We start from the raw sequence: 19,100 nt of genomic DNA on the forward strand, positions 1-19,100 counted from the left end.
TAATACGTCGTATATATAAAGTAATATGTGTGTATGTATAAAGTAAAAAATAGAAAAATAATTAAATAACTCCTATGCTTGAGCTACATACAATTGAATCGTAAAGAAATTATTTTATAATAACAAAAAGATTATCCTGTCCTTGGAAAAATTGTTAGGGTATTCTAAAGTGTATTTATTATTGCCTTATCTTTAAAAATGTAAGTGGCAGTTGATATATTTTGAGTGAGTATGGTGGTTTTAAATATGCTGAAATTTTTTTAGAGTTACTTATTTATTCATTTTCAAGATTTTAAATTAAAAAACTGCAAAATTTGTTAAGGATTTAGTAATTTTTAGTAAAAAAGTATAAATAAAAATTATATAATTAAAAAGTATAAGTTGGTGTACATGTAATCTGATTAACAGCAGACATTCAAAAAGTAAATTCAGATTGACAAACTCTTGTTTCTAGTTTTGTTATTGCTGATGTTTATAGCTTTTTTGAGTGCATTTGTTATAAATTTATATTGCTAAATAAAGTAGAAAAAAGTTTCTTTCTAGAATAATTTTCCAAACATTCAAAATATATTCCAGTTAATTTATTTTGATATCTGTGAATTTTTTGCTTTGTATTTGATATATATATGACATTTATGTATTTTGTGAGATAAATATTAAACATTTATTAATTAAGGGTAAGATTTGATATTTAATAATCCTGAAAAGTTGGTACACAGTGAATGAGTTAGATTACGATCATTATAAATGTACTATGTACAAGAAATGAATAAATACATACAGTAAAATGTAGAGAAAAAGTGTTGTAATTCTGGCATTTGCTTTTTGAGTCACCTGAAGCTGCATGGAAGTAGGTAACGAACACTAAATTTTAAAAAGTTGAACTTAACTGCTTCACACACTATGTAATCCTTTAAGTGTACAATAAAAATAATTCAGTATAGTCTACATTCCAGATTTCCTTTTTTATTACACATTTTTATGTTTTTAATATAAAATACACAGTAACAGTAGTATAGTATAAAATTTGCAGTGACCTAGAAAATTTACTAAGTAAAAGTTTTTTGAGATGACAGAGTAAGTCCATCTGTAAATTTCAGGAATAATTTCAGAACAGGATTAAGGGATTGTAATACATTTCTAATTTATTGTTTTAGAATTGGAGCAATTTGTTATATGTTACATTTATATATTACATACATATTTATATCATATTTATGTATAGTTTAGGTACAGTAGAACTTTGATAAATCAAAATATTTGCGATATTGATGTGAAAGTCAAAATGTTTTTTTTTTTTTTTCCTTCCCCATCTAAATGGTCAAATACTAGTTCAGAATATCTAAACATAGAATATAAATTAATATTAAATTTTTTCCCAGAACTTAAAAAAATTATTTGATTCCCCGCCCTTTTGGTCCCTTTAGTTTCAGATTCTTGAAATTTAGTTTTATTTATATCATATTAACATATTGCCTAAGAAGATAGAAAAATTACATTTAGAATACATTTTGTTATATCAAATGTAATTTCAGATTTCAATTATATTTAAAAAATTAGAATGACTGTTTTATAATGTATCTATTATTTATATTGTGGCATGAAATTATTTTATGTGATACTGTGTTTTAAAATTAAGAGCTGTTACAATTTTATTTTTAGATTTATTACTTTGGAATCAAAGCATAAATATTCGAAGATATCAATGTGAATTTTGTCCATATACTACAAATAATTCATCAAATTTAAGAAGACATGGAAGAGTGCATACACAAGAGCGTCCATTTGCATGCCCTTTGTGTGAAAAAGCATTCAATCATAAACTTACTTTAGAATGCCACATGTATACACATACTGGAGAGAGACCTCACAAGTGTCAAATTTGTTCTAATGAATTTACAACGAGAGGCAACTTAAAAAGACATTTGCTGGTGCATGAGGATAATGGCATGTAATTGAATGATATTGCTTTATGGTGCAACTCTAGTCATTCAAAAGATTTGTTATATTTGAAATTTTAATTATTTATGAATTATAGTATTATGATAAGAATTATTAGATTATTTACAATTACTATTTAAAAAGGAATATTTTCCTGTAAGTTAAAAGCTATATATTTATTTGTAAAATATAAAAAATGGATTTTGTTGTTATGTTTGTTCTTAATGGAGTTGTTTCTATTTGTTTGCATACTTGTTTTTATTGATGTTACTTTATTTTTAGATCCAAAATGGATGTGGTTGAAGCTTTTTAATGTAGTGAAAATTGTGTTTTATTACACGTGAATATTTCTAAATGCAGATACTTTACTGATTTTAAATTAGTATGGAATTTAAAAAAATCTAGTAATTTAAAATTTTTTGGTGGGGGTGGGCTAACATTTTAAATTTGAATTAATATTAAAGAACTGATGGAAGAAAAACTCAAATTTATGAAGTGGTTGTAAATCTTTAATGTATTTAATTTTAAAGGAGTATTTATTATAAATGGTCAGAAATGTTACTTAATTATATTAATATGGAAGTGAGTACATCTGCAGTTTATATACAGACACATAAAAAATATAAATTTCATGGATCTAATCTTTAGCTGAGTTATATTCAATCATTTTGAAAATATGCATCTAATTTTTATCACAGATCTCTTGATTGTCGGCATTAAATAAGTATGTAGTTGATCATTCATTGTAGCAAGATATGTCTGCCAAAAGAGAGATGCCTTTAAATGGCTTTCTAAGGAAATGCCAAAAGAGATGCCTTTAAATTGCTTTCTAAGGAAAAATGACCCGCATTCAAATTGCTTTTGGAAAACTATAAAAACTGCATATAAGCCACTTGTACAACTGCCAGGAATAGAACTCAGGACAAACTTTTATTGTTTAGTGGTTTCTGTTAAGCTCATTGTGTTTGATTAGTTTATATATAAATTAGTAAGTTATGTGTGAAATATTATTAGGAGCTATAAAAGATTTTTGAGTAAGTAATTCATTGTATAATATACTTTTATGTAATAGTTTAGTAGGTACAATTTAAAATTGTTCACTTTTTTCTACTTGTAATAGTGTATGTGTTATAGTTACAGTTATAATTAGGAAAAATGAAGTTATAATCCATTTATTGTCACAGTATTATAAATATGCTGTTAAAATGATATTTTTAATGTTGAATTAAGTCAGAACATGCAAAATGTAGACATTATGTTAATGTAGTGATATTTGATAAATTAGTGAATGGCCTGTTAATAAATTTGTATTCAGTCTAAGCTTTTATTATAACTATCAATCTTTTTAATGGTAGAATTTGCTTCAAATTTAATAAAAGATTCTATATCTAAGTAATATTTAGAAATTTCAACTCGATTAATTTATTGCACAGTATTGCATTTCATTTGTATAACAAATAAGTACAGTAGCCTTAATTCTAATAACGGAAAACTGAGAAAACATTTAACAAACAAGAACATGTAACTCAGATATTGCTTTTACTGTAGATATAAATTACATACAAAAGTAATGAAACACTTTTGCAGTGGGATTCTAGCAATGGTAAAATATGCTCACCAAAATTTAAAAAAAAAAAAAAAAAAAAAAAAAAGTGTTTGTTACAAGATAATATAAAATCATTCTAGCTTGTGTTTTAGCAGTCCTAAAACATAAACTTGAATATGTTTAAAAATGTTATTTGTATATGAAAATATAAATGTCTCATGTTTTCCCCATAAATTGTGTAATTGGTATCTGAGAACATAGGTAAGTGCTTTGTTATTATCTATATTTTTCAGATCTCTGTTACTATTGTGCTATTAAATCATATAGTAAACAATAGCGATTAAACAAATATTTTTTCAAAGAATTTGAATGTCATCATTTTATTTCAAATTATGATTTTGTATACATTGAATTTTTTTAACTACTCCCCAGCCGAATGTTATGTTTTTATTTTACTTTATTTCTTCCAGAAAGATTCTGAAGCAATCGGGCATTTATTTAAAAAATTTCAGAGTTCAGATTGATCATATTTATTGCAATTTACAAACTTAAAAAGAAAATAAATGTAAAACATATAAGATACTGCTATATGTATATGTAAAAAAATGCTCTCAGACAAAAGTTTAGAAAAACCAAAGACTTAGTTTTATTCACATTACTCACTACTATCAGAAATATGAAATTAAGTGTACTGTTTTACTGTTATTGCATTATGTATTCAAATAATTTTTTTGATTAAACATTTTACTGTTATATGAGTTCATTTTTGTCGTTCTTTTCCCTTAGATATTTTAACGTGACTTTTGGTCTTTTATTAGGGTTTTGTAATCGGTTCTGAGTCAGCAGTGTAATGATTAATTTCTTATAATCTGTGCTAGAAAAATATTTAAATTTCATATTCTTGCACTTTTTTATAGCATGCATTTATGGGATGTATTTAATAATGAGTATATGCAAATTCTGTGTGACTTTTTGATAATATTACATGATTTGTAATTTAATATCTCGTTTAATAAATTGTAACAAAAGCAGTATTTTCTTAAGAATTCTTTTCCAGTATTTTTAAGAATTATAGTTAAATTTTAATTTTTAATCTTCTCTCTTTTTTTTTTTTCTTTTCTCTTTTTTGGGTCTTGTGTAATCTTTGAGTCGTCCAGATTTTATCTCTCAGAAGTTAAGACTCTTAGAATGGCACTGAATATTTAAAAATATGTTTTTCTTTTTGGAGTTTCAATGATAAGAATATAGTGTACAAGAGTCATTTGAACTTTCTTCTCATCCTTCTCGCTTTCTAGACTTCCTCCCTCCCTGAACTCAATGCTGACAACTTTGTTAATTCCCTTTAATTTTTCGTTCAGAAATGATTTTTTTAATAATTTTTTGATTTAGGTGTTTAAATTTCCAACCTTTGGGAGCTTATAATTTTCTGTATCATTGAGTTATAAGGTTTTAAATAATAAAATTCTTATTTTCACCAGGAGCTAGTAGTTATTTTTTTATATAATTGTTTTTATTGCCTATAAGTAACAGAATTTTTTCTAGTGCAATTTTTATTACCTATATTCTGCTTCCAGGTCAAATTTACTAACTGAAAGTAAAATGATTACATATAAATTTTTGTAAACAAGTGTATTGGTTATATAAAACAATAACAAATTGTGGATAACTATAGTAGTACAGATCTTCAGGACAGAAAACTTAAAGATTTGCATTAAATACTTATGTAAATATATTAATGTTGTTTGATGTGTAAAAGCTAATGTTGTGTGCATGTGGTGTTAATTTCATTAATTTTTTATTGTTGTGCTCAAAAATAAATTAAATTAATATGTTTAAATCAGTCTGTAATTACATTTTATGTTTTGAATCTGTTTGTTTATTATTGTTTTCAATCTTAAAGTTTGCTAATAATTAAAATATTCCTTTCTTCTCTTTTGCGCTGAAAATTTGAATTATTATTATTATTATTATTTTAAGGATTTTGGGCAATTGTAATATCTCAATATATCTACATCATCGTTTCTCAATTCCCTGCTATCCTGATGATCTTACAATGAGAAAATGTGGTTTACATTAAAATAAAGTTTACAAGATCCACTGATCTTTCTGCAATCAGAGTAATTCCTCTTTATTAGAATTGGAATTATATTTGCTGCTGTATTGCTAGTATACTTTTGTACAGTGTGTGTGCAAAATTTCTTATGTTTTTCACTGAAAGAGTTTTATGTTACAAATCAAATTTATTGGCTGTCTATGTATTTGTATTCTCTAATATTATTTGTAACTTGAAGCAATATCTAGTAAATATGGAGGGTGTGTTAAAATCTCTTATCCAAGTTATTATTACTTTGGTCCTTTGAGTCTGGATAAGCTGATTCATAATATGGGGTCTTGCATTGTGATGATAGAATATAACTTTTTAACAGTTAACCAGTGATGGGTGCTTTTCTCCAAGAGCAGTGCAAAAATGGTCTAGTTGTTGAACATACATCTTCCAACTGAATTGTTTGTTCCCAATAAATCACTCCTCTGGAATTCCACTAGCTACATAGAAACTTTTGTGGGTGTTATCCTTATTTTGCAGTTTATCCTGAAATTTGCTTGTCTTGCAATAATGCTGTATTATTTGACATTCTTGTAATGAACTTATTTTTTATTTTCAGTTTATTTTTTACCCAGATATCTAGATGTATTCAGTTAATGCTAAGTTAAAACATAAGGGTTCACTGTCTAGAGTCATCTTGAATCTGAGTCTGTTTCTCCTATGAACCCTAACTTCTTTGCCAGTTTTACCATAGTAATTAAGTTGTTGGCATCAGTGGCTTCCAAATTGTCCTTGATTTTCTATTCATGATATCTTCCTGATCTTGGTTGATCTTAGAGTTACCTCGCCTCATGAGAGAAGCAGCAAAACCAATATTAGTATGTCCGTTATAGTACCCTTTTCTTGCCATGTTTGCTATATATTTATATTATATCAGCAAGTTTCTGTAACACTGTGTTGAGAATTATACTCATATGATGATGTCTTGTATGTTCATTTTAGACTTCCTTTTACTCCTCTTGCTTATCACATTAAAATAATATGTCATGTGAGTGTAATTTCTTAGACAGAACAATAAATATTCTCTGTTATTAGAACTGTTATATCTCTGTTATCAGTTTCTTAGAATATTAAATAATCTGTATTCCTGCTGCTTTCAATTTTTGATTTATACATAATTTGCACTTTTTATTAATTTCTTGTGTACATGTATAAACTATTAAACTGTGATAATCTTTGAAGTCTTAATTGATCAGTAATTTAAAATTTGAATTCAAGTATTAGCTTTATACAAATTTTAAATTTGATAATTATTTGACATCATTTATAAGAAATAAGCTTTCTATTATAAAAATGTTCTTATTTCTTCATTTGGTAAATTTCATATTTTTTTAAGTGCAGTGAAACGTTGGTTCGTGGATGTGGTTCATCATCCAAAATTCTTGTAAATCAAAATTATTTTCCCCATAAAAATTAATATAAAATCAATTCATCTGTTCCTGGATCACAGATGACGTAGCAGAACAATCCTTTGTGTCAAAGTCTGTGTCTGCAATGCAGTGTAGCTCAAGTTTCTTGCAGAATGAGTTCATAGTTCTTGCAGAATAGTTCATAGTCATTTGCCGCCTGGCTTGAGATTTTTTTTGTTCAGGTAATTCATTCAAGAACCAAATTGTTCGTGATCCGAGGTTCCACTGTACATATGTATATTCTTTTTTAAATAATAATTATGTATTATTATTATATATAATATCAATAATAATTTAAAGGTGCTATTTTCTGAAAAAATAGGATATTTAAAATCAATAAGTTTTGGAAGATTAGCACTATGAGGATGTTTCATAAAATGAATAACTGTCCTTAGGGGAGAAAAATCATTTTAGAGTAATGAGTATTAACATCTTAGTTTGATATATGAAATTCTGAACATTTTCTTTCTAATGTAAACTTATCTGTAACACAAATAGCATTATTATTATTATTATTATTATTATTTATCTTAAGTAAACATTAGCTATCAGGCAGACATTTTTTCATTACCTAAAATTTGCCAGATACTTTGTAATTTTTCTTTCACAAATTTGTGATTATAAATAAATGAAAATATTTCTTTCATGAAATACCTAACTTATCTGTGTAATTTGAATATACATATTTTATTGATGATAAAGAACATTATAAATTATTTTGTATATTTCAGATGTTATTTGGCATCATCGAAACACTATAAATACTACTAGAAGATATACTTGTTCGTTATGCTCTTATTCTACACATGATTCATCAAATTGGAAAAGACATAGCAAGGTTCATACTCAAGAGCGACCTTTTATTTGCTCTGTATGCCTCAGAGCATTTAATTATAAACATAGTTTACTGCGCCATCAGCTTACTCATGAAAACAAGTCTTACCAATGTCCTATTTGCTTTCGTGATTTTGTGAGAGCTGGCAGATTGGAAAGACATCTGCTTTTTCATGGCCAAACTAATGTGCAATAAGTTGAATAAAACTAATTAAGGTTTCATAGTATAGTTATTATTTAAAATCAATGTATTTTATAATGTGCACTATTTTAATAGGAAAAAAATATACTTACAGTAATGAATATTTAAAGAACATTTTCATATAAAATGTTTTTAATTTTTTTAGACTTGTAAATTGCAGAGATTAAATATGACTGTGTTTTTTAATATCTTATTTTGTGCATTTTCCTTATAAAAATGTTTTTAATTTTTTTTTTAGACTTGTAAATTGTAGATTCTAAATATGACTGTGTTTTTTAATATCTTATTTTGTGCATTTTCCTTATAAGATGATAACTTTTCCTCTCTGTGAACTCAAAGTATTTTGTATGAGAAAAGTAATATATATATATATATATAAATGGCACACATTTTTATTATAAGATTTAATTACTTTAATAATTACCTTTCCCTTATATCCCATTATGCATATTGTATATTAGGAATTGAATTAAATACTAATAGTTTGGAATAAAAAAAACATTACTACATATTTGTATATTACCAATAATGACAGTATGAATTATTAGTTTAACATATTGGGAACAATATAACATTGGGAACATAATAAATGAACAGCAAGTTTTTAATGTTAATTCTAACCAAGCATTTATGTGACAGAATAGTAGAATAAGATTTTTAATTGGTGTAAATATGTATAGGTAATTGCCTGATGCTAAATATTGCCTATGTATAATTTGAAATTTATCACATGTCATTATGATATATATGTGTATCTCCCATAAAGTATAATACCTTACTGTGTATAATAATAATAATATTAATGTATTCCATTTTGTAATATCTTAATAGTAGTCTGTTAGAAGAAAATCATTACAAAAAAATTCTGTGTAAGAATATCTTCCATCCCAAGTTTTCCAAAATAAAATCTTAATATTTATTTGGGATTTTAAAATTTTTAAAGTAATTAAGAATTTTATTGATTTGAATTTTTTCCGTAAGTGAATTTACACTTTGATTCAGAGTTGAGTGTATTTTGTATTTATATGCCATTCCCAAACTTTTGCCCATTTACTCTTCATTTCAATATGGTTTCTAAATTATTATGAATTATAAAAAGAGGGGGATATATGTATGTATTTTTTTGCATGCCAAGTCAGAGTAAAGTATATCTTTATGAAAGCTTTAATTTAAATTTATAACATTTTAATATTAATAATGTTTTTAAAGTTGCATTTATTTTGATATTATCTGGATGAAAGCATTAATTAAATATTAAATTCCTATTTTTTAAGTTGGATGTAATCGTTTATTTACAAATTCAAATTTAGTTTAATTTTGTAATGAAATGGATGAACTCCAGATATAATTAAGAAATGTGACTATGTTGATAATTTGTTTGGCTATTTCTTAAGATTAAAATTTTCATTTAATTTGAGAGTTTCCTAGTTTGTGATTTATTTTATATTTCCTTTCTTTATATTAGATAGTTTTAGGGTAAAACTCCAATTTTTTTCTCATATTTAGGAGAATTTTAATAGTCCACATATCTCAGGATTATTGGGATGAAGGGTTTTGTGGATTAGTGAATTTTGTGGATGTCTGCTTTTCTGAGTTTCATTTACATTTTCCCCTTTCTAATTTTTGCTCTAAATTTCAATTGCTTGCTCATAAATAACTTAACAAAACATACTTTATTAATCAATGAATGCAAAATGATTATATTTTTCAATGTATTTATTTGTATTATAGGGGGAAAACTTTGTAGAGAGAAAAAAAGGATTGGGAACTTTTTTGGGGGGCGGGGGGAGAATTCTTTTATAAAAAGACATCGACATATTTTATGTAATAGAAAAATTGTATATCCCTCAGCAAAATTCTTTTTTAACATCACAAACAGCATACAAGTGCTAGAGCTGAAATTTTCGATTCATTAAACACAAATTTCTGCCCTTCAGCTGTTACTGTTGCTTGATTTTTAATGGAATGTTTATATTTATTTTACTTTTTAATGGAATAACTGTTTTTATAAAGGCTATTTTTAACAGTTTATCTCTACTGCTTTGCGATATAAACAAATTTATATTTGTTGAAGATAAAGTAGTTATGAAAAGCATTTAATTTGAAACATGAAATCTGAAAGCTGTGATTAAGTAAATTCTTTATACATGTTAACCGTTCTATATTAATACTAAAAGACATTTTATTTGATTAAAATTAATGACTTAATCTAAAATGAAAAATTTGCAAAATCGTGATGTAAATTTTATTCATTGTACAAATTTCTTATTTTTTTTTTTTTTTTGAATAAAGAACATATATTTAAGCCAGATATAAAGTATGAATATTATTGAAAGGATTTTCCTGTATGATATGTTAAGAAAATGACTTCTGATTTCTTAAAAAAATGATGCAAATTAAAAAAATGGAGACATGATAAGAAGTAGCTAATGTAGAAAGAATTAGAAGGGGGATGTTATTTAAATTTTTTCAAATCTTTTTAAAGTTATTCTGATATTAATCTTTAGTAATTATATATTATTTACTGTTGAAGTAATTTTGATATTTTAAAAATTTCTTTTAGTTTTATGTTTTAGAAAATTTAAAACAGTTTTAATCTTAAATGTTTAAACCAAAAGGTTCCCAACTTTATTTGGGCATCCCTTCTTTTTTCATCGTGTGAGAGACTGTCATCTCCATAAGTTTTTTCCCTCTGAAAAAGTGCAATTCAAAAAGCTTAAAATGGAAAAGTGAAACCTTTATATTTTAGTCCGTTTTAAATGTACATAATGAGATTTAAAAATTAATTACATTTAATAAATCTATATTATTTGTATGATTATACAGGCTATTGTTATATTTAATAAATAAAAATAAGGAAACCCGTCTATGCTTAAATTTAATGTTTTTTTAGCCTTTTTAACTGTGATTTCAGCCACACATTAGCTGCTTTGTGCTATGAGATTTTATTACATTTTGAATCTACCAGTCTACATTTGAATGATTTTCCTGTAAGACAGTGAAATTCCCTTTTGAGAGGAATTCCACATTTGGTTGAGAACCATGGGTATAAACCTTTTTTGCATCTGCCACATAATAAATGTTTACATTTATTTGATAGTCGTATGATGAAATGTAAACAGTGGATGCATTTTTATGAAATGATTTTATTGATATAAACTAAGTATTATTAAAAGGTTATCTTATTTATTCTAACTGAAAATATTAGCATTATTTTTCACAAATTCATTGTTTGTATTTAAAATAATCATGCATATGTACAATTTTTAACTAATTGAGGATAAATATCAATACATATGTAAAAAAAACTTTTACATGGGCTTCTTAAAATTTGTCTTCAGTATTACATCTTTTATTCTGTAACACTACAAGGCCAATAATTTAATTATTTAAAAGTTCAAACTTTTTTTTTATGTATAGGTTTGCTTTGCACTATACATTTAGCAGTATTTGTGTGATAAATTCAAACTATTTAGAAAATCATTTAAATTTAATATGAATTATTCTCTGAATCCTTATTCACTAATTGGTTATTTAAATTATTCATTAAATATGTACTGTTATAATTATTTAATGTGTTAGATATAATATACATTTTTAATAATATATGCATAATTTAATGACTAAAATTTTCACAATTTTGCAATTCCCCCTTCCTGGGAATACCTTAAAAAAAGTTTGGGTACTTTCTTGTAAAAGCGACCAGCATAATTAGTCGCAAAAATTCTCAAATTTGCTTGCCCAAGCTGTACCGCAGGATCATCTTGACCATAAGCCTGCTGAGCACTTGCCCGATGACCTAGTGAACTCGAGAGCCTGATGCTTATCCATTTATATTTCATTTACTTTTCATTTCTACGAGTGGTTGCCATAGGGGTCCCAGCACACTGTTTTATCCTAGGGCCTCTAATGGTGTAAAGATAGTTCTTTTGTAATGTGGAAATTTTAAATGTGAAAAGATTATACAGTGGTTGCTTTAACAAGTGAGTATCGATTTATTTATCTTAGAGACTAATTGACATTAAAAGATTTATCTTTGATTTAATGGATTTATCTGAAATGATGTTAGAAATTAAAATATTGTCTGATAATTGTTAATTCCTGCCATACATTATCTTCTTTTTCTTTCTAATTATGATAATTAAATCTTTTCCATATATACCAACCTTTTGTTTCAGCAGTTATACAGTGGAGTGGTTCAGAAGTAACTAGGATTTCTATTAGAAGATATCAATGTGAATTTTGTCCATATTCATCAAGCAATTCTTCCAATTGGAGGAGGCATAAAATGGTCCATACTCAGGAGCGTCCATTTAACTGCCATATATGCAACAAAGCATTCAACCACAAAATAAGTTTGATGAACCATATGTATGTGCATACTGGAGAAAAGCCATTTAGGTGTAACTTGTGCATGCGTTACTTTGCATCTAAATCCAATTTAACACGTCATAAAGTCACAAGTCATTCTTCATTATAGAAAATTTCATACTCATTTGAATGATACGTATGTATGATTTGTATGTTTTATAGTTATTGGTAATAAATTTTATATTTCCCTATTACTGTGAAATAACTGAATTATACACTATAATGCTGTTTAAAATGTGTGTTATTTGCTTTTTCTCTGGCATGTTGATTATAATTACATATGGTTATTTTTGATTCTCTTGATGTGATGCATAATTATTTAAGCACAAATTCTTATACATATAATACATTCTTACACATATTATAAAATGTAATAACATCGTTTCTGTTCTTTAAGTTCTTATTTTTTCTCTATCTCGTGGTTCTTAATTATGCCATACATTGTCAATAAAATTAGTGTGATTAAATAATTTTCGGAAATGCTTTCAGCATATTGATATGAGAATTGATATTTTTGGATGAAATTATTTATTTACTAACAAAACCATGCTTTGCAAAATGTAAGAGATAGTTTTAACTTAATCTGTATAAGAATATTGGATATCTTAATAATAACTGAAAAACAGTTGCTTAAATTGCTGATTGTAAATAAATTTTATAGAATATATTAAATTAAGACTTAATATGTTAAGTTGTGTAAAAAAAATGAATATGCTCAAATTTTAAATTATGTTATTCAAATAACAAGGTAAAAAAATGCACTTGGGAGAAATTACTGAAATTTTTAATGCAGCTGGAAAAAAGCAGAAAAACCACACATTGCATAAATAAAGCACGGAAAACTCATTTTGCAGATGATTCTGCACTTAAATAGAACAAAACAGGTAATCTTCAGGTTAATTAATGTGCATGTTATTGGAATAATATATATCTATATTAACTGTTTAATGATTTAATGTTATAGTAATATATATATATTAACCATTGTAATAGTTTAATTATGTATGACTTAATTGAAGAAATATATCTCTCTTTATTGAAGAAATATATCTCTCTTTATATCTGTTTTTATGAACTGCTCTTAATTTTTTGAGGTGATACTATCTTAAAAACTAAATGATTGTGCATTATGTGTGAAACTTTAAATTTAAATAATAAATGACAATGCTTTCATCATTTAGATTTTAAATCCTTTTTGTGATATTGTAAGTATGTACATTACGTTACTTTGGAAATTATTTTTTTATGAATAATTGTAATTTGGAGTATTTCTATTTTATTGAATTAAATATAGATCTAATTATTTAGCATGAATTATTTAACTTCCATTTCAAGTCTTAAAAAAATAAGTTCTTGTCACGTATCCGATATATAACTTTTTTTTCTTTTTAATTCTTTTCATGGCAGAGGCATGTAGAATCCATTGACAAAAAATTTTTCTTAGGAGGTTGATAGGATAGGAAGAAAGGTACGGCATTTTAAATGCTGTTCCTTGAAATGTCTCAGTCCAGAATAGGATGGTACCGGGGCTTAATTTCTGAAGTTAAAAGTTCCGGAACCCTACGGAAGATTGTCAGGAAATAAAACAACATCAGCGACAACAACAACAACAATAATAAAAATGACACAGTAGTAAAATAATTAATATTTAAAGTGATTAAAATAAATATTCAATACAATGTAAGGAGATAAATATAAATTTTATGAATTATTAAAGTAATGATAAATAGTTAAAATAATAAAATACTGGACTTCTTATTTGGGGTTTCGGCTGGTATTAAAATTCCACTCATAAACTAAGATGGGCTCAATGTGGCTGCGGCTGAACCAGAGCTTTAAACCCAGAATATATTGTAATAATATGCTATTTCAAGGGATGATAAAAACAAAGACCGTTCTTTTCCTAGCACGCCATTAAAAAAAATTTAAACGGTTAATGCGTCACTAATGGGAATAAATAGTATCAGAGTATGGAAGAAATTTTAATGGAGGATACGTAAAAATAAACAGAGTATCAAAATAAACAGAGAAACATTCAGCACTTTACCACGTCCCCCTGCTTACTTGAGTTCTACCACGGCCAACACGATTCTACTGTCAAACAGAATGGGATAGGGGAACAAATTTTTCCGTAATCCGATTGTTAGCTGAGATGATGTTATTCTCCCGTTTTTGGGCTTCATCGTTCCAGAACCTCTGCAGGTGCTTCTTTCCTCGGGAAGATACTAGTATGGAAACGAAAAATGTATCCGCTATCATAAATCCATTTTATTTCTTGGAGAATAAGTCTTTGGCATGTGGGTGGAGGCTTTTCTTTCACCAAAAATCTCATCTTCCGTTTATTTCCCACAGAAATACAGGCTTGCATTCAGAAATTAAAATTGTCTTTTAGTTTAATTTTGTTAAAATTCTGTGCTGGAAGTGTGGTTCAGTTACATAAAAGAAATGCTAAAGCTTTCTTATTTAGGTTTACGGTGTGCTCCAGCTAGAATTACTATTTATTTTTAAAATGAAGAAGTACCAAAGCCAGGCCTCAATGGGCTTCGGCGCAATTTAAGCTGTGGATGGTGTTAGGTAGAAGCATAACTCATTTATAGTGCCGGTGATGTTTGTTCGATGATTAGTATGCACCATTCTCCTACTCATGATCCATCACGAGCTGTAAGAATTCATTTGCAATATTACATAATATTACTTTTAGTATTGTTGCAGTCTAGATTTAAAGCATTCGAGGCTATCTGTTTTAAATAGTTTTTGTGAAAGGTATTATGAATGAAATGAGCTTCGTATTCTCTCAATTCATGATAAAAACTAAAAAACTATCTAAGCAGCTAAAATGTTTACCAAGAATCGAACAGCGGCTGAAAGTATCATCGCTTATTGGTTTAATTAAAGTGGTGTCTTGTTTTAACACTGCTTAATGTGCTTCTGATTAAAATATTATGAAAGTGTTGTTTAAAACTATGCTTTGCAGCAAAGTAATCAAATTTTCAATTCAACACTGCTTAATGTGCTTCTGATTAAAATATTATGAGAGTGTTGTTTAAAACTACGCTTTGCAACAGAGTAATCAAATTTTCAAGAAGTTTTGTGATTTAATGAAACCGAAAAAAGAGAAAAAAAAATGTCATTGGGAGGATTAACCACCCATCTGCCTATGGATAGGCTAAGCTAATGGCCTCTAAAATCAAAATAAATATTCCAATAATGCCATGCAGTTACCCTTTGTCAAAAATTTTAATTTTGCTGCAAAATAGAAAAGCTAGTTGAATTAGATTTGGTTATTTTGATTAAGGCAAAATACACGAGGACTGTTTGTTTGAGGGAAGGGATGCCTTCATGGAAGATTGTTTAAGGGAAATTGGATCATGTTACACGTGAGGAAGACAGTAGAAATTCTCATGCAGCCAGCCCATCTGGAGCTCACTCAAATTACCTTTGTTCAGCGATTTTATCACTTGGCCGCCAAAAAAAGCCAAATGGCAGCTGAAATTTTCGGAAATCTTTAAGAGGAACTTTACGAAACATACATATATGAGGAACAAAAAAATCTGCTGTTAAGCATCTCTTCCGTTTTTGGTATACTGAGCAGACATACTCTAAGCTGCTTTGTTGATTTGCTTTTTTTTAGGGGGGTCTAATTCCTGCAAATTGAATAACGGGTGAGAAAAATTTCTCATGATGGGAAAAAAACACTCTGTTGTTACTCAATTTTTGTCAGTGATAACCTTATAATGCTGTAGCCTATTTCTGTGCAAGTATGACATAATATAAAAAAGACTGCAATCGATCTATGGATATTATTCAAGTAACATACATAAGCCTGATTTTTTATATTCATTTGTATGATCATAAGTATTTTTGGTGGTCTTTCTATTATATTAATGCACTTTTCTATTTTATTTGCATAATTTATTATCTGAAATACTTAAAAACGGTTTTTGTTGTTATCTGTTAGATACATAAATACATAATTTTAAATTTTGTATAAATTATTGATTTTTTTCATTTTCAGTAACATGAGTTCAATTCTGACACCAGTTTTTGCGTATGATGAGATCGCTGCATTTGCTTATCAGTGGACATGTGTTGCCATAGAAATTCAGTTTATTTAATATGATTATATTTTCTTTTATACCTTATTCTAAATTTTTTCCCTAATAAAATTCTGAAGTAGTTCTCTATATAGTTTTCACATAGATGTTTCATGATTCAGAATTTATTAAAGAATTTTGCGTATTTCAGATTCCAATTTGTGGACCAGAAACACAAATGCAAGTCGAAGATATCAGTGCCCATCTTGTTTTTATTCTACAAATAGAATGTGGAATATGAGAAGACATGAAAGAATTCATTCAGAGGGACAGTCATTTGCACGCCGCTTGTATCGGAAACCGTATCAGTTATAAAACTCGTTTTTCAAACATATGAGGTTTTTGAGTATGTTTTGTAAAAAACGAAATGTTCTAAATATTTTCTAACTGTAATATCATTCTAAAGTTATTAAATATATGAACTGATAGGTAACTGTGTGGTTTTAAAAATACTTCACCATTATAAGATTTTTTTTTTTAAAAGACGCATAGCAGGAATAAAAGTGACTCATGCACAGTTTAATGCAGCAAATTGTTAAAATTTTTATCATTTATGATTTTTAATATATTTTACATTGTTTATTAGACATTTTTACTTGTATTTTTAAAAGATTAATTTTCTTTTGATTATTTAATATATATTTAATATATATATAATGATATTAATTTCAAGAAATGGGTAAGAACGTCCCATGTAGCATATTCAGTATTAATGCTAGAAATAATTTTTTAAATACTACAAACAAATGTGCTACGATAATTTTGTAATAAAATAAATTTAACAATCGTATTTTTAAAACCTTGTGGCACTCTGAGTGGGATGCAAGTCATTCTTACATGCAGTACAGTTTTGGGCAAGAAAAATTTATACAGATGTTTGACAAAGCAGTTATGCTTCATTTATAAATGGAAGAAAGTAGTAAGTATCATTGGCGAGAAGGGCAACTGTGACTTCTTTTCGTATTTTTTCTTTGATTCTTTTAGCCCCAATGATTAAAAATTTTCTTTTTAAGATTTTATTCAAAAATCTTAAAACTTGACAATTGTCTATTGACACAAATTGACAATTAAGATTTTATTGAAAAACTTTTTACTGACAATTTGTAAAGAATATTTGGTTCTACTTTTTTCGAAGCAGGAAACATGAAAAATCAGCTATACTTTCATCAGCATTCAAACTTTCAAACTATGAATCTCCGCATTCGGAGTCCAATGACAAACAGCATTTTCAAAATTCTTATTTTTCATGTTGAATAATGAATCTTACTACCTCGATCTTTCAATCAAATTAATTAATTTTTATTTCATAGAATCTAATGATAGGCAAAAAACAAGTTGATATATGCCGGCACTATCATTTCTTTTTAGGGGCCTGAGATCCAACAATGTAAACATGCCACCATTAATAAATATGGTTTCCGAAGGGGTAAGTGTTAACTGAACTCAAAATGAAATCTTCTTCCATGTTAAATTAGGTGCATTCTCTGTATAGCAGCAATCTGTTGACTAACATCAGGCGTAACTGTACTGTTTTCTGTATTCTTATTCTTTAATATAAGTTTATTTTTGAATTTTTTACAGCACTTTGTCCTATATTCTGTAGGCTCGTCAAAGTTATAATTTCTTCCACAGTTGTTTTAGATAATACTGTAACCTTTTCATATAAGCAGTAAGCATTCTGCTTAATTATTTCATGCTAGGCAGATTTTTTTTAAAATTAATTTTGTTATATCTTATATTGGGGTTCTTTCTTATTTGATTTCAAACTCAGTTGTTTGATTACTTCTTTTATATAGGAATGATCCTTCTCAGTAGTAAGGCAGATACGTTTTTTAAATACACAAGTTGTTAGACAAGGTAATTTTAGGAAAAGTTTTGTTTAATTCCCATACATAGTGATGTAGGTGCTGAAATATTATGTTTCATATGAAATCCATATAGTGGTTCCTCTGGCCTTTCGGTTTCTCACATGGAAGAGAAGTAGAATATTCCAAAGGATATATCTTATCTAAAGGAGCAAACATATTTGATCCTCTTGGATGGATAGTATCATGTACAGTTGAGGAATTTAATTTAAACTATACATATTTCTAGAAGCCATCCCATTCGTTCAAATACTACTTACGAAGTTTATGGAAGAAAATTTCGTATAGGTAAGCAATTTAGAGAGAGGTAGAAGTAATTTTATGAGGAATTACATGATATTGAACGTTTTAGGATGCCTAGATTTTAATTTTCAAATGTAATTAGCATTCAAATTAGTTTACTGTGTGGTGCATCCAAAGAATAGCAGCACTGAAGGCACAATCTCTGTCTGCACTAGACCTTCACGTTACTCTGTTGTTTGCTCATTTTACTACAAATAATTTTGAAATACCGAAACAAGTAATTAAAAAAGAGCCAGTAGTCTGGAACAATTATATAATGACTTGGTTGATTTCTGAACCACATTTTTGGCAATATTTCGTCGCAAGTAAAGTAAGTAGCTATTCATTCGAGACTTCCAGTCAACGCATGCAAATACGCTTGTACATTAAAAAGAAATGCTGTGCACAGACTAAGTCGGCTGTTTTCTGATGGTGATATATGGGGCAAGAGC

At 27.3% G+C, this 19,100-nt stretch overlaps 1 protein-coding gene across 1 annotated transcript in view; it reads left to right on the forward strand.

Moving 5' to 3' along the window:
* The window catches only part of LOC118190453 (uncharacterized), a 36,282-nt gene extending 19,353 nt beyond the window's left edge, over positions 1 to 16,929 (forward strand). The window contains exons 4-5 of the mRNA XM_085817855.1: positions 1,641 to 12,543; positions 16,653 to 16,929. Coding sequence (XP_085673981.1) covers positions 1,641 to 1,955 — 315 coding nt within the window. The 3' untranslated portion in view covers positions 1,956 to 12,543; positions 16,653 to 16,929. The remainder of the gene's footprint in view (positions 1 to 1,640; positions 12,544 to 16,652) is intronic.
* The last annotated feature ends 2,171 nt before the right edge of the window (positions 16,930 to 19,100 follow it).

This window comes from Stegodyphus dumicola, chromosome 5 (assembly GCF_044657685.1).
Source record: "Stegodyphus dumicola isolate Sdum_Otavi_A_Nest chromosome 5, ASM4465768v1".
NCBI lineage: Eukaryota > Metazoa > Arthropoda > Arachnida > Araneae > Eresidae > Stegodyphus > Stegodyphus dumicola.